General features: G+C 37.8%; 1 protein-coding gene across 3 annotated transcripts; it reads left to right on the top strand.

Moving 5' to 3' along the window:
• The first annotated feature begins 397 nt into the window (after positions 1-397).
• On the top strand, positions 398-26,100 carry LOC310724518 (uncharacterized protein). 3 transcript variants are annotated; one of them, XM_083538663.1, is made up of 3 exons: positions 398-569; positions 659-762; positions 20,999-22,191. In XM_083538663.1, exons 2-3 carry the CDS (start codon positions 685-687, stop codon positions 21,836-21,838), a joined length of 918 nt encoding a protein of 305 aa, XP_083394789.1. In that variant the 5' UTR covers positions 398-569; positions 659-684; the 3' UTR covers positions 21,839-22,191. The 3 variants fall into 3 exon arrangements, 2 of the variants coding, with proteins under 2 accessions (XP_083394789.1, XP_083394790.1); XM_083538664.1 differs by lacking the exon at positions 659-762 and adding an exon at positions 14,799-14,896; XR_014533087.1 differs by lacking the exons at positions 398-569; positions 659-762; positions 20,999-22,191 and adding exons at positions 14,845-14,896; positions 23,699-23,833; positions 25,980-26,100.
• Positions 26,101-27,831: the final 1,731 nt, after the last annotated feature.

Consider the following 27,831-nt stretch of genomic DNA (forward strand, 5'->3'; position numbering starts at 1 on the left):
GAATTTAAATCCCATTTAAAATGCTTTCAGTGATTCTACATTCTGTTTCTATTAAGTGTTTCAACAGTTTGCATGTTAATTGGCTGTATGGTGCATTTGAAAGCATTTTATGTGAATTTATGAACCACATCTGGCTGGAAAAGACATGTGCCCAAATACTTTTGACAACACTGTGTATCAGCTAAAAAGCAGCAGCTTCGGATCAGTCGCGTTTCCACTGGGATTCAACTCTGAAAGATCACTTTTAATTTTTATTATATGAAATATTTCATATTATATATTTGATATTATTACAGACAACTAATCAGATTTCACTCCCTGACAATGTCTGAGCCAATGATGTTTGCAGATTTAGAACTCGAGCCTGTTGGCCCCGCCCACTGCTTTGTGCTCTGTGTTTGTACTTATACAGTTCTTTCACGCGCTCCGGTCTGAAGTTAATGTTGGGCGCGTGAGTTTTTCTCCACTTTCCGCTCGTGCACATCGACGTTCCTTTCGCCGTTATAAATCTATCGCGCGCGAGCTTCAACCCCGTTTTTGTCCCGGATTTAGCGGATTTTTACCCAAAGGTGAGATACAGTGAAATGTAGCAGCTGAGCTGCTCGGGGAACAGCTAGTGGACATTCTGGAGTCATGAACCTCTGCATTTTTCTTCCAGTGTCCTGATTCTTTACACCTCTGATCATGAAACCAGAGTCCAGACGGAGATCTTTAGGAGAACCTCCACACACTCCTGCTGCTGCTGCTGCTGCTGGATCAAAGGTACAATTTATTCATGTCTGAACTTTCAGTGTGGTTTGCAGGGCAAAGATACATCATAATGTATTTTATAATTAAATAATAATAAAAAAATTCCTTAACTTTAAGTGTATCACAATAATCTACTGTTTTTTTTTATTTATTTTTTTATTTAAAAAAAAATCCTTTTACAAGGAAACACGAAATTTCTCCCCAAATCTTTAATCCAGAGGAGTCAATCTCAAATTCACAGTGGGCCAAAATTAAACACTGGGACGAAATCGCGGGCCAAACTCAGTATTTATTGAAAAGTGTTTTTGATGTGCATGCATAATTGTGCATGTTTTCCGTCTCTCCAGATGTGTAATGTTGAACCTTTTCATATGGAAACAAACTTTAGTTTTGCTTAAACACTGAATCTGAAACAAACAAAGTTTAATATTATAAACACATGAGAAAATAAATTTAAAATAAAACACACATCAGTGGTATTAGTTTCTTATTACATTTCTCTCTTTGAGCGGTCAAAATACATGTAAAGACGCTTCAGAAAGGCGTTTCCGTTATAAAAAAGACTCAGTGCATTTTTATCATGTTCCACATTCAAACATTCATTAAACATTTTTCTTTATAGGTTTGCTCAATCTTTCAAATGATTCCTATGTACAGTGTCCCTGTCTATTATTCCTTTTAATTTCGACTCATTTTACTGTGGAGTTTTTTAGAAAACTAAAGGCAAAATCACTCCAAGCATCACTGCATTTTCAATTACTGTCCATATTCAAACACTCATAAATATTTTCTCTTATAGGTTTGCTCAGTCTTTTAAATAATTATTTTTTAGTGTCCCTGTCTATTACTCTCTTAAATATTAACTTATTTTACTGTGGAGTTTTTGAGAAAACTAAAGGCAAAAATCACTCAATACCTCAGGTGCATTTTCAATCATGTTCCATATTCAAACATTCATAAAACAGTTTTCTTTATAGGTTTGCTCAATCTTTCAAATTATTCTTATGTACAGTTATCCTGTCTATTATTCTCTTAAATATTAACTTATTGTACTATGAAGTTTTTGAGAAAAGTAAAGGCAAAATAATTTTTTTTTGGAAAGATTTCAGAAAAAATACATTCTTGTTTTGTCTGAACATATAAAAATTGGGATATGGATTTCACTCCATTACAATGTTTTTTTTATTTTAAAACACAAATAAAAAGAGCGAATAATGAAAGGTTGCAATTGTGCAGAGACAAGTTTTATTTACAATCAAATATTCATCATGTACATCATCAGTGGCAGTTGAAACATTGCCAGAACTGTTCATTACCAATGACACTTCTGGGTATATCTACACATGTAGGATGATACCACTCTTGGCATTTAGAGCACTGGACCATGAGCTCATAGTAATGAGCTGTTCTGCAAACACAGTAAACAGGTATTGCACTCTCTCGACATTTCATGCCAAATGCGATACTGTTTTTTGTAAACGAAGCATACAGTTGTGCCCTTAGCCTGCTTTCATTAAATATGCATACCTCTGGTGGGTGACCCTTGCAAACAGCATATGCAAATGCTATTGCGAATAACCCACAATTGCTGTTATTTGATTGCTGCTGCACAGCTGGTTGCATCAAACTTGCCTGACTGCGTCCTCACCAACCAGGACAGTGTTTGTAGTGTTTGTAGTGTCATACACAGAGAGCTGATTTTCATTACAAAACAAATTGCTGACTGTGATCCAGTGGCATTGCCGAATGTTCAATATTTGCAGAAACTTATTTTGTGGGGTTCCAACAATTCCACCATTTGGAATCGCACTAAAGGGCAGAACAGATTAAAACCCATCAATGTGCATATTGTCCTTTGCCATGAGGTAGCTGGCCAGGTCGATGATATCACAGGTCAACCAGTAATCAGGGTGAAGTATTTGTTGCAGCATTTGTATTTTTGGTGGCCTGCATAGTCTTCGAGGAGCAATTGTTTCTGATGGACCTGCTTTATTCCAGATTGGCCCTTCGATTTTTTATTGTCTTCTCCTGATATTCTTCACTGGTTCTTTCTGAAGAAACAGAAGATACAATTTATTTCTTAGATATTTTTGTGCCAGTTCAGATTTAAATTTGATGCAGTGTGAAGACAAAAAGTCAATCTTGTTTGTGATCTTAGTCTATTAAGTATCTTTATAATGAGGGACAGCAGTGTCAGTTCTACATTTTGGGACCTTCTAGAAGACCACATGATAAATGTGAGGGACCATGAGATTAAATGCAGTCATAATCATGCAATGATTAACCATTCTTTTAATTAATCAGCTGATTTTCCTTTGCCTTCAGACTGCTCAGGTGTTTTGGGCTACACTTATATTTGTTGTACTTCAGGACTATCATCTTTCCTTTCTGCCTGTGTTTTGTAATAGTGAAATTGAACATGCTCGTCTCCTGCCATATTGACACTGGATATACAAACATACAATTTCCAATCAATATATTCCTCCTTCTAAATAAGATGTGAAAGTTGATTCAAGAGATTGGAAGCCATGACTCTGCTATCATAATAACAAGACATCAGTTTACACGTTCAGTAACACTTTAAAGTGATTACAGATTACAGTGATTGTTCCCAATATTTGTACCTCATTAGTTAGATTTTTTTACTATATATATATATATATGTGTGTGTGTGTGTATATTTAAACCTGGATCACATCTTCTGGCTTTTTCTTTTTCTCAGGCACTTTTGGGGGTGCCTTTGAAGACTTCTCCTGACAAACACACACACACACACACACACACACACACACACACACACACACACACACACACACACACACACACACACACCCAAAAACCCATTTTACTTAAAATAAATAAGGATTTAGTTTAAAATCATATGCTTCTGCTCTTTTTTTTTAACAAAAATTGTTTAGTTGTTGTTGTTATTAATAATAATAATAATAATAATAATAATAATAATAATATTATTATTATTTTATTATTATTATACACTCCGAATAATAATACCTTGTTTTTTACATCTTGGAATGGAAGAACCTTGACTAGTGGAGAAACATATAATCCTTTACGCCTCTGACGTCTCTTTTTTCACTGCTCCATTTCCACTCGAATGGACTAGAAGAGACACACATACATCACACAGGTTTCTTTTTTTTTTATCTTTTAGATTTTTTTATGAAGTGTATCTTACAGCATCTTGGTTTATAGGACTGTGGTGAGACCTGAGATGTTGTATGGATTAGAGACAGTGGCATTGAGTAAAAGACAGGACGTGGAGCTGGAGGTAGCAAAGCTGAAGATGTTGAGGTTTTCATTTAGAGTGACGAGGATGGACAGGATTAGAAATGAGTTTATTAGAGGGACAGCGCATGTAGGACGTTTTGGAGACAAGGTGAGGGAGGCGAGATTGAGATGGCTTGGACATGTGCAGAGGAGGGACATGGGGTATATCAGTAGGAGAATGCTGAGAATGGAGCCATCTGGAAGTAAGGAAATAGTAAGAAGAAGGAGGAGGTTTATGTATGTGGTGAGAGAAGACATGCAGGTAGTTGGTGTGAAAGAGGCAGATGTAGAGGACAGAGAGGTATGGAGAAGGATGATCCCCTGTGGCGACCCCTAATGGGAGAAGCCAATAGAAGAAGAAGAAGATATTACAGCATCTTGGTTTATATTTAGGGAACATTAAATTGCCAATAGTTTTTTTTAAAAGGTCAAAGTACAAAAATATTTCATTACTCTCGCTCTTGTTCGTTCTGTGTCTTCAAATTCATGGAGCAGTGCATCGTGCATGCTCTGATAAATCTGGACAAAATCATCCAATGTTGTCAATCTCCTTCTCTGGAACCTAATTTTTTTAGGTCCCATTGACTTTTTTCCATTATTCCTTGTGTCTGATTGTCTTGTGTAAAGTTCTGAATTATGGACAACAAATTGTAGTTATTTAAGGCATTACATTTATGTAAAAAAAAATAAAAATTTTTATCGACAAGCTATTAAAATCAATCAGTTGAGTTTTTACCTGATTATTGGACTGACTGACTTTTTTATAAATCTGCCTGAAATGTTGGTAGGCTGAGCCTGTACCATGACGTCCAATATCACCTAAAGAATTACATTGTTTGTTTGTTTGTTTTTTGTTTTTTTTTAATCAGTAGTAATGTTAGAAAACACTCCTATCAAAAAACCTACCTAGCAATAGGCCAGACCACAGAGTTGCGTGTGGAAGGAAGTACCTGGTCAAATTTTCAATGAATGTTGGGGCGTAATAGCTGTTTTCTTTCCCATTAAGGTCAAGAGGTGCTTTCACTATTACCCTCTGGAAGTGGCTTTCAAGGGGTGTGTTTCCCACATCATTCTGAAAGGAAATGTTTTGTATTTAAACATTAATGTTTATGAAGCAAATTACGTTGTGTAGCTGGAGAAGCAGAACACAGGAATTAGTTATATATAAATATAATTATCTATCTATCTATCTATCTATCTATCTATCTATCTATCTATCTATCTATCTATCTATCTATCTATCTATCTATCTATCTATCTATCTATCTATCTATCTATCTATCTATCTATCTATCTATCTAATGTATATAGCTTTCTTTCGGCTTCTCCCATTAGGGGTCGCCACAGCGGATCCTCCGCACGTTTGATTTGGCACATGTTTTACGCTGGATGCCCTTCCTAACGCAACCCTCCCCAACGCAACCCTCCCCAATTTATCCGGGCTTGGGACCGGCACTGAGAGTGGCTGGGGATGGTTCCCTGACCGGGGATCGAACCCAGGTCGCAGCGGTGAGAGCGCTGCATCTTAACCACTAGACCACCAGGGGACCTATCTATCTAATGTATATAATGTATATTATTATTAATAGCACATATTAATTATTTATGCTAATGCACATAAAGACAATTTAGCAGGCACTTAATTTAAATCAAATTGTGGTTCAAGTAATACTTAGAAACATCATGAAAATTTTACTGAATGTCTTCAAAACCTTCTTTTATGTCCTTGAATGTAAAGTTTGGACTTATGTACATGATGAAAACACACATGGTTGAAATGTCCTTTATAAAAATCCACTGCAGGTCAAGACAGAGATTCAACATAGCACATTGCTGCAAGAGTGTGTATTGTCAGCAGTCTACATATATAGCAATAACTGTTAATAACATGTTAATTACCTTGTAGTCTTCAGCAACAATGTTTTGTTCCTCAACTTTTGTTTCTCAACCAGTTTTTCTATTTGTTGCATCAGTGCTTGCAAGTTGGCACCTTAATGTCATGATGCAAAACATTCTTAAGTTTAGGAACATCACTAAACAGACAGTTAAAGTCAGAAAGTAATTTAACAATGTCTGCTTTCTGGTCAATAGACATATGATGAAGAGAATTTAAATCTCTTAACATCTCAGAATTTGTTAACCTTGCACATTGCTGAGCAGCATTACGCAGTCCTACGCCATCCTCGTTAGCACCGGACACATCTGGGGATGAAATCTGCTCCACGGTTACAGCAATAGAAGAGACGGCTGGTCCTTTAGTCTGTTCCGAAGCTTTTTCTCCTGCATTCTCCCTAGCATAGTAAGCTTTTAACATGTTTATGTGGCAAACACGTGTTTGGCGTTTTCTATCAGATGTGTGGATCATATAGTCGGTTTCGCTTATTTTCCTTTTCACTACATAAGTACCATAAAAACGAGCAGACAAAGAAAATCCGGGAACTGTTAAAAAAAAATACTAGTTCCTGATCCCCAGGCGTAAAAGAACATGCAAATGCTTTACGGTCATACCTGAGCTTCATGCCCTTCTGCGCAATGATTAGATATTCCTTAGCAAGCAGCATGCAAACGATCACGAAAATTACTTACATAATCCAGAACATTCGTTTTCGGACCGGAATCAACTGACATTTGTTCTTTAAGGATTTTGAGCGGCCCTCTTACCTGGTTCGGCTGGACTAAACCCAAGAGATTCTTGTACGGTTTCTCTTACAGCGAATAAAACCAGAGGAACTCCCTCATCCCAGTCTCTAGCTGTCTTCAAACAATATTTTCGTAGCATTGATTTTAATGTCTTATGAAAACGTTCTAAACAACCTTGGGATTCTGGATGGTACGAACTTGAAACACGATGAGTAATCCCCAAAGACTGCAATACTTGTTTGAACAGCTTAGAATTTTTGGTAGGCCGAACGTAGTAAAGAACTTCACTAAGGCCTTAATAATAACAGGACTGGTTATCTTTCTTAATGGTATCGCCTCCTCAAATCTAGTAGCTATACACATTATAGTTAACAAATACTGGTTACCCGATTTTGTTTTTGGCAACGGCCCAACACAGTCTACCACCACATGTTCGAACGGTTCACCGATGGCTGGTATGGGGACCAGTGGAGCAGATGGAATAACTTGATTCGGTTTCCCGGCCAATTGACAATCATGACAAACACGGCAATAACTTGCAACATCCTTTTTTAAACCTCGCCAAAAGAAATGTTTTAAAACTCGATTGTACGTCTTTGTAACTCCAAGATGTCCCGCAAGTGGATGATCATGCGCTAGAAATAAAACATGCTGGCGATAAGGAGAAGGAACAACAATTTGATACACCGCTATCCGGTTTAGAGGACCATTTTCTCATCAACATGCCATTGTCCATAAAATAGCCAACTTTCTGGTCTTTAATCACATCAGAAGAAACAGAATTAAAATTAAGAACAAGTGATTTGTCCTTATTCTGCGCAGCAATAATTTCTTCTCGAGACAAAGACAGCTTTGACAATTCTACATCAGTCACAGCTACTTTAGAACTCTTCATATTCTCTTTTTGTTCTTCAGATACAACAGCTTTTTCAGGGTTCCCGTCAGAAAAAAGTGGAAGAATAAACGAATCAGATAAATCAACTACATCACCCATTTTTCGAGACTGAGCGCGAGTAACCGCACATGCAGGAAAAACATCAGTGTTAGTCAAATCCTCTGACTGACAAAAAACATCAGGTTTATCAACAACCTCTATAACGGGCATTATTTTTCCACCTACCAAGTCATTCCCAAATTTAAAGTCAACACCGGTTACTGGAAGAGAAGGACGAACAGCAACTCGTACAAACTCGTACATAAGTCGCACTGCAGGTGTACTCGGTGCAATGGCACGTTTACGCAACCCATCTCAATACCCTTTACGATGACACTCGAACCACAGGAGGTATCCTCAGAAAAATTGTATTTCTCCGCCACAATAAATGACTGCATCGCACCTGTGTCTCTAAGCATTTTTATTTCTTTCTGATCCTCACTATTACCAGTCAAAGAAACCAGCCCTTTAAGAATAAACGGAATGTAACTGTCATCGATCCTTTCTTCACAAGGCACAGCAACGGCTGAGTTAAGGGATTTTGCAAATCCAACACTTTTAGGTTGGGATTGCGTTTTCTTACGTTTTAAAACCAAACAATCAGCTATTACGACAGGAAGGAGAACCAATAGAGAGAGAGAAAAAAAAAAAAACACACAAACAGACATCTACTGGGACGTAACAGCTATTTTATAACTGGGCCACTAAATGACCCTAATCAGCGTTCAAGCCAAATGAATAAACTGAATCAAAAATGTTAAAGCTCAGTCCTTTTTGCATGCAGGTATGCATTTATACATCTAAAATTTATTTTTGGCAAAACTATGTCGACATTTTAAGCAGTTACATTTGTTTTGCTTTGCTTTGTATTTATTTTTAATTATTCAAGTCCCTGTAGCTTCTTAATTTGCATTTTCCCTGACACTTCAAAAAAAGGTCAAACAATGAAAGTTGACTATGGTTTTTACACAGTGTTCATAAGCTGTGGCAAAATGCTTGCGGGAGCGGGCGGGAGTGGGTCACTGCTCGAATAAGAGTCAAGTCTTATGGGAGTGCCCAGTTGTTGTGTATTCCACTTACTTTTTTACTAAAATAATCTTTGGTACTCCTCTAAGTCTATTTTTAACTTGCCATGGGGGGTCCCTGATACGTTATGGGGGTCCCGGATATCCCCAGCCCCCCCTCAAAAGCACTGGTAACAGTCCCGCACAGGGCTCTACATAAAGGTGATTATATATATATTACCAGCAACCACGCAAATAGTTAGATAAATCGCATTTTTTAACAAATATATATATATAGGTTGTAATAGCGTATTTTTCTTAATTAAATAGCAAATTACCTCGGTAAAAATCAACACATACCTGTGCCTAAGATTACTCATCCTTTATCCTGAATGTTGTCAACCTTTCCATGCAAAGACATGCTAATCGATGCTTTAATGGCTCCACATCGTCATAAAAAAGATTTACAGCATGTGAAAGCCTATCACTGTCTTAGAATAGTGACTAACTGCCCAATGAAAGCGAACTTTTGTCAACTGTGGTTGACTCGATGGTTCCATAAAATACATACGAAGTAAAAGTAACTTAAACACAATACCTAAACAAAAACAGGCTAGAAAAGTACAGAAAAGAAACGACTGCAGTCCACTTATAGACAAAACACAGCAGAATTATTTATACTGTATATATATATATATATATATATATATATATATATATATATATATATATATATATATATATATATATATATATATATATATATATATACAGTGAGGAAAATAAGTATTTGAACACCCTGCTATTTTGCAAGTTCTCCCACTTAGAAATCATGGAGTGGTCTGAAATTGTCATCGTAGGTGCATGTCCACTGTGAGAGACATAATCTAAAAAAAAAAAATCCAGAAATCACAATGTATGATTTTTAAACTATTTATTTGTATGATACAGCTGCAAATAAGTATTTGAACACCTGAGAAAGTCAATGTTAATATTTGGTACAGTAGCATTTGTTTGAGGTCAAACGTTTCCTGTAGTTTTTCACCAGGTTTGCACACACTGCAGGAGGGATTTTGGCCCACTCCTCCACACAGATCTTCTCTAGATCAGTCAGGTTTCTGGCCTGTCGCTGAGAAACCACGGAGTTTGAGCTCCCCCCAAAGATTCTCTATTGGGTTTCGGTCTGGAGACTGGCTAGGCCACGCCAGAACCTTGATATGCTTCTTACAGAGCCACTCCTTGGTTATCCTGGCTGTGTGCTTCGGGTCATTGTCACGTTGGAAGACCCAGCCTTGACCCATCTTCAATACTCTAACTGAGGGAAGGAGCTTGTTCCCCAAAATCTCGCAATACATGGCCCCGGTCATCCTCTCCTTAATACAGTGCAGTCGCCCTGTCCCATGTGCAGAAAAACACCCCCAAAGCATGATGCTACCACCCCCATGCTTCACAGTAGGGATGGTGTTCTTGGGATGGTACTCATCATTCTTCTTCCTCCAAACACGTTTAGTGAAATTATGACCCAAAAGTTCTATTTTGGTCGCATCTGACCACATGACTTTCTCCCATGACTCCTCTAGATCATCCAAATGGTCATTGGCAAACTTAAGACGTGCCTGGACATATGCTGGTTTAAGCAGGGGAACCTTCCATGCCATGCATGATTTTAAACCATGACGTCTTAGTGTATTACCAACAGTAACCTTGGAAACGGTGGTCCCAGCTCTTTTCAGGTCATTGACCAGCTCCTACCGTGTAGTTCTGGGTTGATTTCTCACCTTCCTTAGGATCATTGAGACCCCACGAGGTGATATCTTGCATGGAGCCCCAGTCCGAGGCAGATTGACAGTCATGTTTAGCTTCTTCCATTTCCTAATGATTGCTCCAACAGTGGACCTTTTTTCACCGAGCTGCTTGGCAATTTCCCCGTAGCCCTTTCCAGCCTTGTGGAGGTGTACAATTTTGTCTCTAGTGTCTTTGGACAGCTCTTTGGTCTTGGCCATGTTAGTAGTTGGATTCTTACTGATTGTATGGGGTGTACAGGTGTCTTTATGCAGCTAACGACCTCAAACAGGTGCATCTAATTTAGGATAATAAATGTAGTGGAGGTGGACATTTTAAAGGCAGACTAACAGGTCTTTGAGGGTCAGAATTCTAGCTGATAGACAGGTGTTCAAATACTTATTTGCAGCTGTATCATACAAAGAAATAGTTTAAAAATCATATATTGTGATTTCTGGATTTTTTTTTTTAGATTATGTCTCTCACAGTGGAAATGCACCTACGATGACAATTTCAGACCCTCCATGATTTCTAAGTGGGGGAACTTGCAAAATAGAAGGGTGTTCAAATACTTATTTTCCTCACTGTATATATATATAAAATCTAAATAAGAAAAAGCTTTATTGCCAAGCACGATTGCAATTACAATGAATTTGTGTTGGTGACAGAAGCTTCCAGTTGCTCATTATAAAAATAATTATATTATAAAAATAGTAATGCACATTTTTGTAAAGATAAGTAAATAAATAAATTGTATTACTGCTCAGAAAAGTACAGATAAAAGTGATATTGGACATTATTTATTTTATTGAACAATGGGGAAAGCATTTAATGGTTCATGAGATTAAGAGGTAAATATAATATGTACATTTCAAACAAATGGTAAAAAAGCTAGTAAAATTAAAGAAAAGAGGACAAAAAGAAGTCTGGAAAGTTATATTTGATGACATCTAGAAGAAAATATTGACATGGTTAAACTTATTAATGGCTTGCAGCCTGTTAAATACCGAAATTCAGAACACATAACTTATCTTGTTTGTTAAAAAATACATATTATTTCATAAATAGTAATATAATAATGTTACTATAATAATATTATTATAATAATGTTGTTATTATTATAATAATAATACTAATAACATATAATATTATTATTGTTTCGGTGTGAGTAGTAGAAACATATTTTTGGACAGGGTAAAAAAAACCCTTGTTACGTTTTTTTGTTAAATTTTTTTCGATTTATTTCTATATTTTGTCCAGAAAGCTTGTAATCTATTACAGTCCTCATGCTTCTGCAGAACTCATTGGTGACATTCTGCCACAGACTCTATTGCAGCTTAGTCCAAGCACAGGATTGATTGATTGATTTATTGAATAATTGAATGCAATACAACCAACAATTTGTGACATTGATTATGATAAACAGACATTTAATAAAAATAGAAATATGTAATTTCCAAACAATAAAACAAAAGCCTAATATAATAGGATAATTTTAGGTGTGTGAATCAGTGCGCAGAAGAGAGTCAATAAATGTCCACAGGTGCTGAAGTCAAAGTAGATACTGTTGTGCAGTCTGGCAGATTCTTGATTGAGTTTGCTTAATCTTTAAAATGCCCAAGTTGTAATCTGGGGGAAAAAAGGCAAATTAAAAAAAATATATACACTTATTTTCTGCATTTGAAAAAAGAGTACAGTAGAAAATCTTGAAAATCAATACACTAATTGACAGGGTAAATCTGAATGAGAAACATTTGAAAGATTGAGCAAACCTGTAAAGAAAAATGTTTTATGATCGTTTGAATATGAAATATGATTGATAATGCAGTGATGCTTGGAGTGATTTTGCCTTTACTTTTTTTTTCCCAAGACTCCACAGTAAAATGAGTTGAAATTTAGGAAAATAATAGACAGGGACACTGTAAATAAGAATAATTTGAAAGATTGAGCAAACCTATATAGAAAGTTTTTTTTTTATGAGTGTTTGAATATGGAACGTGATTGAAAATGCAGTGATGCTTGGAGTGATTTTGCCTTTAGTTTTCTTAAAAACTGTACAGTAAAATGAGTTGAAAATGAACTGAGTCATAGACAGGGACACTGTAAATAAGAATAATTTGTAAGATTGAGCAAACCTATATAGAAAGTTTTTTTTTATGAGTGTTTGAATATGAAACATGATAAAAATTGCAGTGATGCTTGGAGTGATATTTGCCTTTACTTTTCTCCAAAACTCCACAGTAAAATGAGTTGAGATAAGAATAAGAATAATTTGAAAGATTGAGCAAACCTATAAAGGAAAATGTTTAATGAATGTTTAAATGTGGAACATGACAAATGCACTGAGTCTTTTTTTATAACGAAAACGCCTTTCTGAAGCGTCTTCACATTTATTTTGACCGCTCCCACCACTGGTACCGTAAGTGCACGATTAGACGCGCAACACTAAACAAAGTGCGGCTGCTTAACCGTGTATTTTCAAGATGCGGCTGGCTTAACCGCAGTTGGGCCCGCGGTGTAATTATAGTTGGTCTGCGAGATCATATCAAATGTGTATTATAGCTGGCCCGCCAGTATATAGCGCATACACCGCTAATACTACAAATCCCAGAATGCTTTGTTAGTGCGTTAGCGCGTCAGTCGAGACCGCTGAAAAACTCAGCGCTGAAGTTACCCGGTGATTTACTGACTTTGAAGCCCAGAAATGCAGATTTGAATTCAATTCAATTCAATTCATTTTTATTTGTATAGCGCTTTTAACAATGAACAATTTTAACCAATCCATCCTTAAAGCTCCCTTTCTTACTCCGAAATTTCATGGAACCACCCAAGGCGTTGATGACAAACCTTCCCCAGCTGCACAGAGTGGCCTCCAGTCAAAGAGAACGCTATCCAGAGGCAGGCCTGGATGAAGTGGGAAGATCCACGGAGGGGAGAGGGGCAGGCACAGTGGTCACTGGAGCCTCAGGAGCATGTTTAACTCGACCGAGAGAGAGAGAGAGAGAGAGAGAGAGAGAGAGAGAGAGAGAGAGAGGAAGAGAAGGATATGGATTATTAAGTGTACCTATTGTTGCATGAGAGTCACTGTGCAGTTTGGACTCCGGCAAGAGTCGCTATGGCAGCATAACTAAAAGGGAGAACCAGAAGGCAACAAAGACATGAGGATCTCTGGGATAAGAGACGACCCACCACACCACCATCAACAAACCTGAGTGAACACGTGAATGTGAGGGGACGACAGCGTACAAATATCCCAGTTCACCAAACACTCTATATCCATGATCCCTCCAGATCTGAGCCTTTACCTGAGAAAATATCTACTGATTTAAGGCTTGACTGAATAAATATGTTTTCAACCTCGACTTAAACACTGAGACTGTGTCTGAGTCCCGAACACTGATAGGAAGGCTGTTCCATAACTGTGGGGCTTTATAAGAGATCTGAACTGCTCAGTAATCCGTTTGAACTGCTCAGTAATCTGTTTGTGGTTGACTTGGAAAGCGCACCAACCAACCTCCAAATGGTGCTGATTGAACTCCAGTGTAGAGACACGATCAAATCAAAGTACGACTCTGTGTGTGTTGCACAGTTTTCATGTTTCCTCCCCGACACACTGCTCCAACTCCGTGCCCAAGCTGCTCAAATGCTCTCTATGTTCGGCAGCACATATCTTTGTGAGCAACTGTTCTCTTTAATGAAGATGAACAAAACCCCACTCAGGAGTCTCACTGATGAACACCTTCACTCAAACCTGAGTATTTTCTCAGCTCAGAGCCTAAACCACAGACATGATGCCAGGTATCTGGCTTCAACCAATCAGAGTAAATCAGAGTGTAAAACTGAGCTTGAATAAATGTTGTCTTTATGCACTTTTTCTACTCCGAGGCATGGACTGTTAATAGATGAAAGATTTTTTTTTTTTAATTGAAGGGAATGATTATTATTTTTGGTTGTGTTGTTGCCCTGTAAAAGGTTTACATTAAAATGGAATTAGAAAGTGGAGAGAGAGAAAGAGAGAGAGAGAGAGAGAGAGAGGGGGAGAGAGAGAGAGAGGGAGAGAGAGAGAGAGAGAGAGAGAGAGAGAGAGAGAGAGAGAGAGATGTAATAAACTAATACCACTGATGTGTGTTTTATTTCAAATTTATTTTCTCATGTGTTTATAATATTAAACTTTGGTTGTTTCAGATTCAATGTTTAAGCAAATCTAAAGTTTGTTTCCATATGAAAAGGTTCAACATTACACATCTGGAGAGACGGAAAACATGCACAATTGCAGTAAACCTTTCAATAAATACTGAGTTTGGCCCGCGATTTCGTCCCAGTGTTTAATTTTGGCCCACTGTGAATTTGAGTTTAACACCCCTGTTCTGGAGTCATGAACCTCTGCATTTTTCTTCCAGTGTCCTGATTCTTTACACCTCTGATCATGAAATCAGAGTCCAGACGGAGATCTTTAGGAGAACCTCCACACACTCCTGCTGCTGCTGCTGGATCAAAGGTACAATTTATTCATGTCTCAACTTTCAGTGTGGTTTGCAGGGCAAAGATACATCATAATGTATTTTAAAATTAAATCATAAAAAAGACCTTAACTTTAAGTGTATCACAATAAACTACTTTTTTTTTATTTATTTAAAAAAATCCTTTTACAAGGAAACACGAAATTTCTCCCCAGATTTTTAATCAATTGTCCTATTTGATCTGTTCTTCAGATTTTTACTCAGTTGATAAAGTAAACAATGTTTGATACCAACAGCTTTTACACATGCAACCAGTTAACAGATCAAATATTCACATGAATATGTTTGCAACAGTAAGGATGCGAAGGTCTTGAGAGAGCTCTTCGCTTTTACCCATTATGAGATGTTTCTTGTGTGACACCTTGGTAATGGGACACCTTTATACAGGCCATCAGTTGGGACTGAAGCAGCTGATATTAATTTACAATGACAACAGGCAGGATTGCTTTCAAATTACTGATTGATATCTACTGCTGTCTTGGCTTTTCATTCCTTTTTGCACCTCCCTGTCTTCATGTGTTCAATACTTTTTCTTGTGTGTGTGTTGTTTCACAACATTACACAACTTCATTTATGGACATGTATGGTTTGATTCCTTTGTATGTGTGGATTGCATGGGTTGTTACCAACATCTGATAAAGATTTCATTATACCTTCACTAGCACCTTTAGAAATATATTTACTGAGAAAAATGTTGACATGTTCAATACTTATTTTACCCGCTGTGTGTGTGTGTGTGTGTGTGTGTGTGTGTGTGTGTGTGTGTGTGTGTGTGTGTGTGTGTGTACACTGGCATGTAGGGAAGATAGATGTTGGAGAATGGAGTGCAGCTGGTGATTGAGAAATAGGTGAATTAACGTTAGCACTAGCAGAGCTGTTCAGCTCCTTGCTACTTGAGATTAATGGCTTCTGATCATGAATTCATGAATAACAATAGTCTGAATTGCTGTACATTAATATGAATGCAGTCTGTATGAATAGCCAAACATGTATAACAATAGTCTAGTGGCCCCCGGAGTCTAGCAGGGGGAGGGAGAAAAGGGCCTGCGTTAAAAATGATGTACAGTAAAACCCAGAGTGACTTATTTTCTTCTTCTTCTTCATTTGGCTTCTTCCATTAGGGGTCGCCACAGCGGATCATCTGTCTCCATACCTCCTGCTTTCTACATCTGCCTCTTTCCATCCTCAGCATTCTCTTACCAATGTACCCCATGCCCATGAAACAATACTGCTGCTCACAGATGGTCACCTCTTCTCTCAGCCTGGCTTCCACTACTCTTTCCCATAACTTCATGGTGTGACTGATCAACTTAATTCCACTGTAGTTACTGCAAGTCTGCACATCTCCCTTATTCTTAAAGATCAGTACCAGCACACTCCTTCTCCATTCCTCAGGCATCTTCTCACCATCCAAAATCCTGTTAAACAATCTTGTTAAAAACTCCACTGCATCTCACCTAAACATCTCCATGCTTCTACTGGTATGTCATCTGGTCCAACCGACTTTCCAATCTTCATCCTCTTAATCGCTGCTCTCACTTCCTCCTTACTAATCCTATCCATTTCCTGCTTCACCATCTCCACACCATCCAACCTTCTCTCTCTCACTTTCCTCGTTTATCAGCTGCTCAAAATACTCCCTCCATCTTCTCAACACACTCTCCTTACTAGTCAACACATTTCCATTTCCATCTCCATCCTTTCTTGCTCTAACTTGCAGCACATCCTTCCCAGCTTGGTCTCTCTGCCTGGCCAATCACTACAAATCCTTTTCAAATTCTTTTGTGTCCAACTTCTCCTACAGCTCCTCATATTGCTTCTCCTTTGTCCTTCACCACATCCCTCTTTACCTGCTGCTGCATCTCCTTGTACTCCTGCCTACTTTTGTCATCACTCTGTCAAACCCAATTCTGTTTCTCCAACCTCTTCCTCCTTCTGCTCTCCTGCACTTCCTCATTCCACCACCACGTCTTCCTTTCTATTTCCAGCTGTCACATCAAGTACCTTTCTAACTGTCTCCCTTATCACTTCTGCAAAAGTTCCACAATCATCCAGCACCTCTTCACCACCACCGAGCCCCTGTCTGACCTCTTTCCTGAATCTTACACTACACTCTTCCTCCTTCAGTTTCCAACATCTTATTCTTCTTTCAGTCCTCAATCTACTCCTCTTCTTCATCTCCAAAACCATCCTACAGACCACCATCCGATGCTGTCTAGCTACACTGTTCCCTGGCAACACCTCATTCTTTGTCTTCTTCTTCTTCTTCCAGCTTCTCCCATTAGGGGTCACCACAGCGGATCATCCTTCTCCATAACCCCCTGTCCTCTACAACTACCTCTTTCACACCAACTACCTGCATGTCTTTCTTCACCACTACCATAACCCTCCTCCTTGGCCTTCCTCTTTTCCTCCTTCCCGACTCCATCCTCAGCATTCTCCTACTAATATACCCCATATCCCTCCTCTGCACATGTCCAAACCATCTCAATCTCGCCTCCCTCACTTTGTCTCCAAAACATGCTACATACTCGCTGTCCATGGCAACACCTTACAGTCGCCTTCAGGTTGCATCTCCTACACAGAACATAGTCCACCTGTGTGCACCTTCCTCCACTCTTATACATCACTCTATGATCCTCCTTCTTCTTAAAATACGTGTTCACCACTGCCATTTTCCTCTTTTTAGCAAAAATCTTCCACCATCTGCCCTTCCACATTCCTCTTCTTAATTCCATACCTACCATCACCTCCTCATCACCTCTGTTCCCTTCACCTACATGCCCTTTAAAGTCTGCACAATCACCAATCTCTTATTCCTAGGATCTACCACTTCATCTAACTCACTCCAGATTTTTTCCTTCTCCTCCATGTCACAGCCCACCTGTGGAGCAGAAGCACTGATGATATTTATCATCTCCCCTTCAACTTCCTGCTTCACGTTCATCACCCTATCAGAAACTCTCTTCACCTCCACTACACTCTTACTGTACACTTCCTTCAGAATAACCCCTACACCATTTCTCTTTCCATCCACACCATGATAGAGCAGTTTAAACACCTCCAATGTTCCTGGTCTTATTCACTTTCCATTTGGTTTCCTAAAAACAAAACATATCTACCTTTCTCCTCTCCATCATATCAGCTCCCTCTCTCCCTTTACCAGTCATAGTACCAACATTTAAAGTACCAACCCGAACCTCCACTCTCCTCTACTTCTTCTTTTGCCGCTGCCTCTGTAGATGTCTCCCTCCTCTCCTTCTCCTCCTTCGGCCAACCGTAGCCCAATTTCCACCGATACCCTGTTGGCTAACGATACCTGTGGTGGTCGTTGGTAACCCAGTCCTCGACCGATCCGGTATGAAATTCTGATTCGTGATCTGCATGTTTGATTTGGCACATGTTTTACACTGGATGTCCTTCATAACGCAACCCTCCACATGTATCCGGGGTTGAGACCTGCACTAAGAGTGCACTGACTTGTGCAACACTAATGGCTGGGTCAGAGTATCTTCCTCCCAAATGTATGTAAATTGTGTATGTAGAACACTTTGGTCAGGAACTGTTCACATTTACATTTAGGTAGGTGATTTTCAGCTGAGAGTCTGAAAGCGGAGGTACATGCTAACAAGTTGATTGAAAATGCACTCATAGGCCATTAGGAGGAAGTAGGTTGCTGCTTTTGACAGCCACAGATAATTACCTGCAGTCGTCATCAATGTATTGTTGTCCCAACCACAGGGATTTTCACTCATCCTTTGGAAGACAGCATGCAGATCAGCTCAGTAGGTACTGATTGTTTGCACCAGTCCAGATTTTGAGCTTTGTCTAATGAGAGCTACTATTAGCAAATGTTCTGAATCAGAAATGTATTTTGCTGAATCCAAAATCACCCAAACATTGCTTGAACATAGTTTCAGGTAGCTTTGTGATCGTGGACTGAATCCTGTTAAGCTCTGATGTTATCACAGAAGCACAACAGGTTCCACAGTCTTTTTCTCTGTCTCCTGGAATTAAAAATAAGAGGATATAATGCTACCTGGTCTGGTACTGGGAAAACTCCTCCACTTGAAGACATAAATATCGGGGATTTTGTACGATTTTTAGTATTAAATAGTTAACCTTTTAGGCCTCGTTGTTGCCTGAGCCCATTGTTCTCAGGTGTTGATATTTAGCAATAGATTAAATAAAAATGGAGAAGAGTAACCATGACTAACTATACATCATTCTAAAGCTTTAAGTCTCAAGCAGCGATTTCAGATCTCTGTTTTTCAATGGAAAACGTATAATGAATGTATTTGCTGAATTTGTGTAAGCAGTACACAATAACAACATGCATAAAAAAACGCACTACTTACATTATTATATTTCCGAATAACTTTCACATAAAAAAACGACATCTTGCTGGTAAAAAAAAAAACAAATAAGGCTGGTAGAAAATAGTGTTTAAAAACGGTTGAGACCACAAAAAAATAAATAAATAAAAATAAACAAGTAAAATAGGCGGAATCTTGGGTGGAGTCTCTACTCTCTCTGCAGGTGTCATGTTTTTTTTTATGCGCTGCCTTTCATTTCAAACCTTATCTTTCCAGCCAGTAGCATTATGGAAACAAAATGATTGATGGAAAATGTAGCCAATAAGTGCAGGATTCTAACGATATATGGGAGGATTTTATTCTCCACGTGTATGAGTCTTAGTTTTATTACAATTTACAAACTCTTACTGCCGGAAGTAACACGTGCGTAGTGACAAACCAGGAAGTGATGCAGCTCTCAGGTCAACACAAACAGCTGTTTATAGCTCGTGCTAACTGGACTTTGTTTACAATAAAACAAAGAAAACAAGGGAAAAAAATGAACAATCAAAGTTGTTTTATCTGAGATTTGCAAAAAAAACAGCGATGTGGAAAATATTTTTGGGGGCGGAGTAACAACAGAGACTTGGAGATCTGCATAGAGATGCAATTTTACATCTGTAAGTTACAATATATCTCCCTTTTTAGTTTTATATACGATTTGATTGGTTTTTTGCCTGTTGTTTTTATAAGAGAAATGCTTGAAAAGTAAGTTTGTGTGTGTTTGTGTGTGTGTGTGTTGTTGAGATTGGAATGGCCAGACATCAATATGAATGGCCATGGCTGTAAAACAAGAGCTTGTCTGGCTACCTGGCCATCAATATGAATGCCAAATCAACATCAATAGCCCCAAACATGTAGAACAAAAGCCTTTAATGGTCAGCAATTCATTTCTATGCAGACTGTATGAAATATGAGCTCATGAGACATGTGGCTTTTAACCCAGTGCTGTTCTGGATTGCTCCAGGACTGATTTCATGTATTTATATATTAAATAAAAATAATGTTCAATGCAGAAAATGTATATTCATGGGACTTCATCATCAAATAATATATTTTTGAGCAATATCAACTTTGATCAAAGCTCAAAGTGTCTTCTTTCCAAAGATATTTAAATTGTGTATGTGGCACATTTTTATCAGAAACTGTGAACATTTAAATTTAGGTAGAGCATTTCAGCATTTCAAAATTTGGGCGGGGAGGGGCGAACCAGACATAGTCTCAGATTAATGTTTGTAGGAATCTCATTTTTTATGATATCTTCATTCAATTTAAAATATAAACTATTGAGAAATGTGGATTTTTCTGGATTGCTCCAGGACTGATTTCATGGATTTATATATGAAGGAATAAAAAATTCATTTAAGGATTTTTTTTACAGTACTTAATCATCTATAACTTATTATCTTTTTGAGCAATATCAATTGTAAATAATGGACAGTAAAGCACAAAGTGTCTTCTTTTTAAAGATATTTAAATTGTGTATTTAGTCCACTTTTATCAGGAACTGTGAACATTTTAATTTAGGTAGAGCATTTTTAGCTGTGAGTCCCAAAATTTGTGTTGAGGCCTAACAGGTTAAAGGTTTTCTAAAAGGCCTCAAAATACATCTCATTTATCTTGTTTCAAAGCATATCAGATTACTATAGCAGACATTTCTGATAACATGCAAGACCAAATCTAAAATTATTACACTATATTGAATCATTTTATATTGTTTTCCAGATGCACCACTGCTCAGATTGTGGGAAGAGTTTTACTAAAATTGCTGTTCTGAAAAGACACCATCGTATCCACACAGGAGAGAAACTGTATCACTGTGAACAGTGTGGGAAGAGTTTTACTCAACAGGGTCAGCTCAGATTACACCAGAGTATCCACACAGGAGAAAAGCCGTATTACTGTGAACAGTGTGGGAAGAGTTTTAATCGTCAGAGTACTCTTAAATCACACCAGCGTATCCACACAGGAGTGAAGCCGTATTACTGTGAACAGTGTGGGAACAGTTTTACTCATAAGAATAGTTTCAAATCACACCAGCGTATCCACACAGGAGAGAAGCCGTATCAGTGTGAACAGTGTGGAAAGAGTTTTACTCATCAGAATAGTTTCAAATCACACCAGCGTATCCACACAGGAGAGAAGCCGTATCAATGTGAACAGTGTGGAAAGAGTTTTACTCATCAGAGTAATTTTAGTATACACCAGCGTATCCACACAGGAGAAAAGCCGTATCAGTGTGAACAGTGTGGAAAGAGTTTTACTCATCAGAATAGTTTCAAATCGCACCAGCGTATCCACACAGGGTTGAAGCCATATTACTGTGAACAGTGTGGGAAGAGTTTTACTCAACAGGGTAATCTCAGATTACACCAGCGTATCCACACAGGAGTAAAGCCGTATCACTGTGAACAGTGTGGGAAGAGTTTTAGGGATCGGAGTGTCCTCCTCCGCCACCAGCGGAGTCATACAGGACAGAAGCTGTACCTCTGTGGACACTGTGGACAGAGCTATGTTCATCAACACTCATTAAGGAAGCACAAGTGCTCTAACATACAACCATAAAACAAATCATCTTCTTTAATTTCTTATTTGAAGGGATGTAAAGGGAAATTGTACTGTAAATATTGGGGAAACTTTAAATTGTAATGTTAATTTTAATTAGCTCTAACAAACTGGACACCTTTCCAAGCCATCAGAACATTGTTGTTCCATCTACAGTTACACTACAACTACACTTTATGGCAACATGTATGAGGCTACCTGAGCATCTCACCCATATGTGCTTTTTGAACATTATCTAATAGAACGGCTTCCAATCCATTGTCCCCTGAGCCCAGTGTTACTGATTTACTGCAAACTTGAGCTTGATCACACGGTTACACAGCAAGATCAGGGAATAGATTTTTGTTGTACATGTCTGGACCAATAAGAATTAAAGTGCAGACAAAGTCTTTTTTAAATCTAAAATGTTAAACGTATAAACCTTTGGGTATTTTGCACCAACGTTCATTTTTTGTGTTTCTCTAACTTTGAATAAGTTTATTAGTCAACTGTAGAGTTTGGTTGAGGAGTGTTGATGGGGCTGTACTTTAGGGGTAAGACTCAGCCCTTGATTTAAAGTGTAGGGAAATGTTCATTACTTTAGCATACCAAATCATTTTGGACAATGCTATGCTTCTAATATTGTGGGAATAGTTTGGAGAAGGCCCTTTATTAATCCAGCATGACCATGCCACAGTGCACAAACTGAGGTTCATAAAGACATGGTTGGATGAGTTTGGTGTGGAAGAACTGAACTGGTCTGCACAGAGCTCTAATCTCGACTTCACTGAACACCTTTGAGATTAAGGTGAATGTTTAAAGTCGATTATTCTAAATGGACTGTATGCGTCTCTGTGTCATTAAAAACGTGTTCAGGAAAAAAATTTGTGATTATTTCATGAGCAGTTCACTTATACTTTAATTTTTTCTAAGGAAGAAAATAGAAATGCTGGTGATAGAAACAATGTTTTGATTCTATATCATAGATGATTATGAAGTATCAACAAATCATCATTGTTATTTACTAAATTAAATTCCAGTTATTAAAAAAATTCTATTATGCAGAAAGAATAAAATGGAAAGCAATCAACTTTATTGTGGGAGCATTAAAATCTGTGTTTCCAGGGTCCAACTGTGACACTCAGTAACTTCAGGAGTCTCGGTCTAGAATTGTATGCAGTTCTCACTGCTCTGAATACAAGAACACCCGAGCTTCATCACCAAATGAAAATAAAAGTTAATTAATAACCAAAATAACTAAAATCTAATGGATATTTACACTACATGCTGCATATGAAAATTACGTTTGCATACAAATTTTAGACAACTAATTTCCACTTAAATATAAAGAAAATGGTGCAATGTGCTTTTTGAACAAGTTAATATGGTTCATTTAAATGTATAGTATAAGCAAAGATTACAGGTTTAAATATGTGTGCAGCTCAGTGTTGCAAAAACTAAATAATACAGATTAACTTGTATATAAATACACTTTTGCCCCACTATTACATTAGGATTAGTTTACACACTGAAATACCTTATACAAATTGCACAGAGTGGGTAGTTTATTAGTACTATTTATCTACATTTTACGGGCATCGTGTGGGCATGGGAGCAGAGTGGGCACTTTGATGGGCTGAATGTGGGCCCCAGTTTAGTCAGGGTTGTGGGCCCCAGTTAGGTTGCCTATTTTGTTTATTCGAGGGCCCTGTATGGGCCACATCTGGGCTATATTTAGCTATATTATTCAATTGATGATAAATTCAATTGATATGTTTTTGCGTGTTTTATATGATCGAAACAAAAATGTTATATATTAACAATAACATAGTACGACCTTTAGTAAAAAAAAACAAAAAAAAAAACAATTCGCTTGTGCAGCTCACAGAGTCTCTCATTGGCTCCTGTGTTCCCGCCTTCTCATTCTGAAGAAACGGTCATCACTCACTACCACTGATCACCTGACCTGGATAACCTGACCTGACCTGACCTGGATAACCTGACATCTCTGTCACGGTAAGAAATTATCTTTTGTTTTAAATTAATCACATTTTACTGTTGTTTTAATTTAATGTATTCTTTTAAAGATTTGTGGTAATTAAAGTTACAGGCACGATATAAAGAAGGTAAGTGTGGAGAGTGAACTGGTTTACCTCAGAGATAAACACCTGTGGAAAACTGAACATTCTTAATAATTAGCAGATAACTAGGACAGTGTCTACTAAAATGTGGAAATAACGACTTCTCAAACCATTTTCACCCGTGTTTTCTCCATAAAGTGTCCTCATGATAACAGGAGGGTGAAACAGTAAAAGCACTGTGGAGTCTCTTTCTCTTTCACTACCTTTATAACATGTGTATATACAATACACAGAGAAAAGCTCTGAGGAGATTGTGACAATACTTAACATTATTTTAATGTGATTTAGGTGAAATAGGTAGAGGTGATAAAAAACGTTTATATTTATATCATTTCTAAACATTACTAAAAATATGATACGTTATGATTATGTTAAAGATAATAAACGTCATTTTGCGCCATTCATAACGTCAGTTAGATCAGTTAACAGTTTGGGCAAATGGTGGATTAGAAGGTGTTTACAACCTTGGGATTTTTTTTATTTTTTTATTTTTTTGACTGATAGTCTTATGCTCATGTAACTTGCATGCATACAAATAATGGGTTGTCCCCTGGTTGATGCAGTAGCATGCTCTACTTTATATAAATTTTTTGCTTAACAGGAAGCCAGAAGCAGAACCGTTTTCTGAAAACTGTCAGTAAGAAAGAGCTGGAGAAAGCGCTTGGTAAATGGTTCACAAATGCAAGAGACAGAAGGCAACCGTGCTTTGAGAGCCCAGTGGGACCATGATCAGAGGGCAGTACAGCCGGAGGTCATATAAGTCATATAACCTATAGCTAGGGCTGCACAATTAATAATATTTTATCTCGATCACTGTTTTTGCCTCTGTTTAATTAAAGGAATACTCCACCCTGAGATAAAAAAATATCTTATAAATTACTTATCCTCAAGGCATCCTATACAGTGGCTGAGAGAGCTCAACGTGCTGCAACTTAAGAAAACACATGCAAATAGAAAAAAACACCAGCAAATAAAAAAACCCCAACCATATCAGTTTGACAACACGTGCTGCAAATCCTCACAACACAACCAAACACAGAAACACGCTGCAAATCCTCACAACACAACCAAACACAGAAACACACTGCAAATCCACACAACACAACCAAATAGCACAGATCACAAAATAAATGTTTCAAGGGGACCACAACAAGTGAGAAACCCGTCTGGAACTGCTTATTGTTTAATTTTTATTCGTCAGTGGTGTTGATGTGTGTCGATGACCTGTAAGGTGAGTTGTTTGTTTATTTTATCATTGGTTATTTATGATTCCTTGGCCTTTTGGATATTATTATCCTAAATAATCTGATGAAATACACAATTAGCTGTAAACCGTTATTATGTTAACTTGCAAAGCCAAGGAATCATGATCACGATGTTAAAATAAACAAAAAACTCACCTTTCAGATCATCAACAACACCACTGATCAATAGACACTGAACAAGCAGTCCCGGGGTCGTCACTTGTTGGGGTCCCCATGAAACATTTATTTTGTGGTCTGTGCTGTTTGCAGTGTAAATGAATTGGTTGTGTTGTGAGGATTTGCAGGACGTTTCTGTATTTAGTTGCGTTGTGAGGATTTGCAGCACGTGTTGTTTAGCTGATGAAGATGTTTTCTTAATTTGCTGGTGTTTTTTCTATTTGCATATGTTTTCTTCAGTTGCAGTGCGTTGAACTTTCTGGGCCACCGTGATCCGAGGTGTGACTTACATCTTTCAGCTGATCAGAATCATTGTTCAATCACTGGATTTTGGCAAAAGCCAAATATTAGTTTAAGAGTCAAGTTCAGACGCAAGGTTGATATTTTAATTGTTACATTCATAAGTTTTGGATTCCATGACTGGTCCCCCGGCATAATTTATTACTGTGTGAGGCAGAGGTGGGAACAATTCACTAATGAGATTCTAGGATATGTCTTAATTATATTGATGCATGTTTTTTTAGATGCTGCTGTGAATGGTAGTATTTTAAAATGTACTAAATTGCCTTTTCTGTCTTCTCTTTCTTTACTGTTTTGTAGGTGTGCAGCTGAGGAATCTGCATAGACCCACCAGTGAACTATTCTACATTAGTAATTCTGTTATTCCTGTTTCCTGTTTTTTTACTTGAATTAATTTAAATTAAATGTGATTTACACATTCTGAGTTGAAGTCATTTATTTTGCACAGTTCAAATACTCAACCATGTAATTTTAAACATAGAGCAGCACATACAATCAACTAATATTAGTTCTTTGTTTGGTCAGGCACAGTTTTACATTGTAACCGAGGTTTGAAATGGTTTGACAGTGGATTTTCCATAGTAAAATTAAGTACACATTAAGTTCACCCACAGAAATCAATCATGAAATTAATAAATGGGATCTAAATCTCACCCACTGTGGTCCCATAACAACCCCATAAAGGGGCCATTTGTGGGTTGACCCATAATTAAGTCATGTGGGCCCCATAAGGGTCCTTTTTGTAGCCCACTTTTGCCCCATTTTTAACACCTATTTGGGATCCAAATGGGCCCATATAAAGAACACCTATATAGGTCCCACTTAGAGCCCACCATGGACCCATCAGTCGCCCCTCTGGGCTAACACACATGGGGCCCATGTGGAGCCGATGGTCAAATTTTTTTAGGGCCCTATTTGGGTTGCCCATGCAGGGCCCAAGTGACGGCCCATTAAAAACCCACATGGGGCCCACATGACAATGTTGGCTGGGTTAGAGGGTCCCGGAATTCAAGCTACTTTACTTGCATATTGTAATAATTACAATTTTGGAATGTATACATTTTACCTTCACATGTTTGGTATAATTTTAAAGGTCTTAGTGTGATTGGAAATATGATCTCAGTCCCATATCAGACCCCAGGTTTGGGGAAATTCTGTCCTACTGACATAAGGGTTGCCCCGGAGAAGATCCTTACCAGGTGTTCTAGGTGACATTTGGTTTATAGGTCACATCCTGTCCCAAGAAAGGGTTTGCAAAGCTTTTATCACTTTGAATTTACAAGTGTTTACGATGGTTTCGGTATTTAAGGAAATTTGGTGAAACAAGCATTCTGTAGTCAGAACTTCTCTGTGTGTCTCTATTGCCAGGTACAGTGATTCTTTAACATTTCTTTAATAAACTGCATTGTTAAAATATTTGGTTTCATGCTGATCATGTCATGCTTCTATTATTTGTTTTAGATGTGACATTTGTTTATTGATTATTGCCTGGCAAATAAATGTAAAATTCTTGATTAACTCTGAAACTTCCTGAAATCATTTATATCTAGTTGATTATGTAGCCTGGTGTTACCACAAATCTACGACCAGGATAGTACAAACTGAAGGCTCATGAACGGATGGAGCATAGAGCACAATGTCTGAGACCTTCTGATTTCTGACTATCACTGATTTAGCAAGTTAGAACTAAGTGGTTAAATACATTATTCGTTATGCATGAGCAAGCATTGAGAGGTCTACTTAAAAAATATTAGTTTACCGTTATATCCTCTGACTAAGATTCGGACTGGCCAATGTGCCTCTTTGAAAAGGTTTTGTTAGCCAAGCACAAGCTTCTAAGCGACTCCGGATCCATAATGAATGATTAATTAAAAAGACGGAATGCAACCAATAAGGTGATCATCTTAAATTAGAGATATTCAAGTAAAATCTTTATTATAAATTGGAGTCAGATTAGAGGTAAAAATTAGATTCATGTAACAAAGTGCAATCCATTTGAGTAATCTTTTACAGCCGCACGAAAGACTAACACGCAGCAGACACCACACACCAGTGGATTCCGTCATTGGGCCATTGGGTGGGCACCTTACATCTTACTTAGATTTTAGTTCTGTGTTGCTTTGTGTCATTTTGTCTTGTATTATGGAGCACT

This window comes from Silurus aristotelis (genome assembly GCF_946808225.1).
Source record: "Silurus aristotelis genome assembly, chromosome: 1".
NCBI lineage: Eukaryota > Metazoa > Chordata > Actinopteri > Siluriformes > Siluridae > Silurus > Silurus aristotelis.

Bases quoted from the DNA above. Each gene is read 5' to 3' on its own strand.
- LOC310724518 (XM_083538663.1), top strand. From the start codon at position 685: ATGAAACCAGAGTCCAGACGGAGATCTTTAGGAGAACCTCCACACACT. The intron at 763-20,998 runs GTACAATTTATT...ATTGTTTTCCAG, and splicing joins CTGCTGCTGCTGGATCAAAG to ATGCACCACTGCTCAGATTG.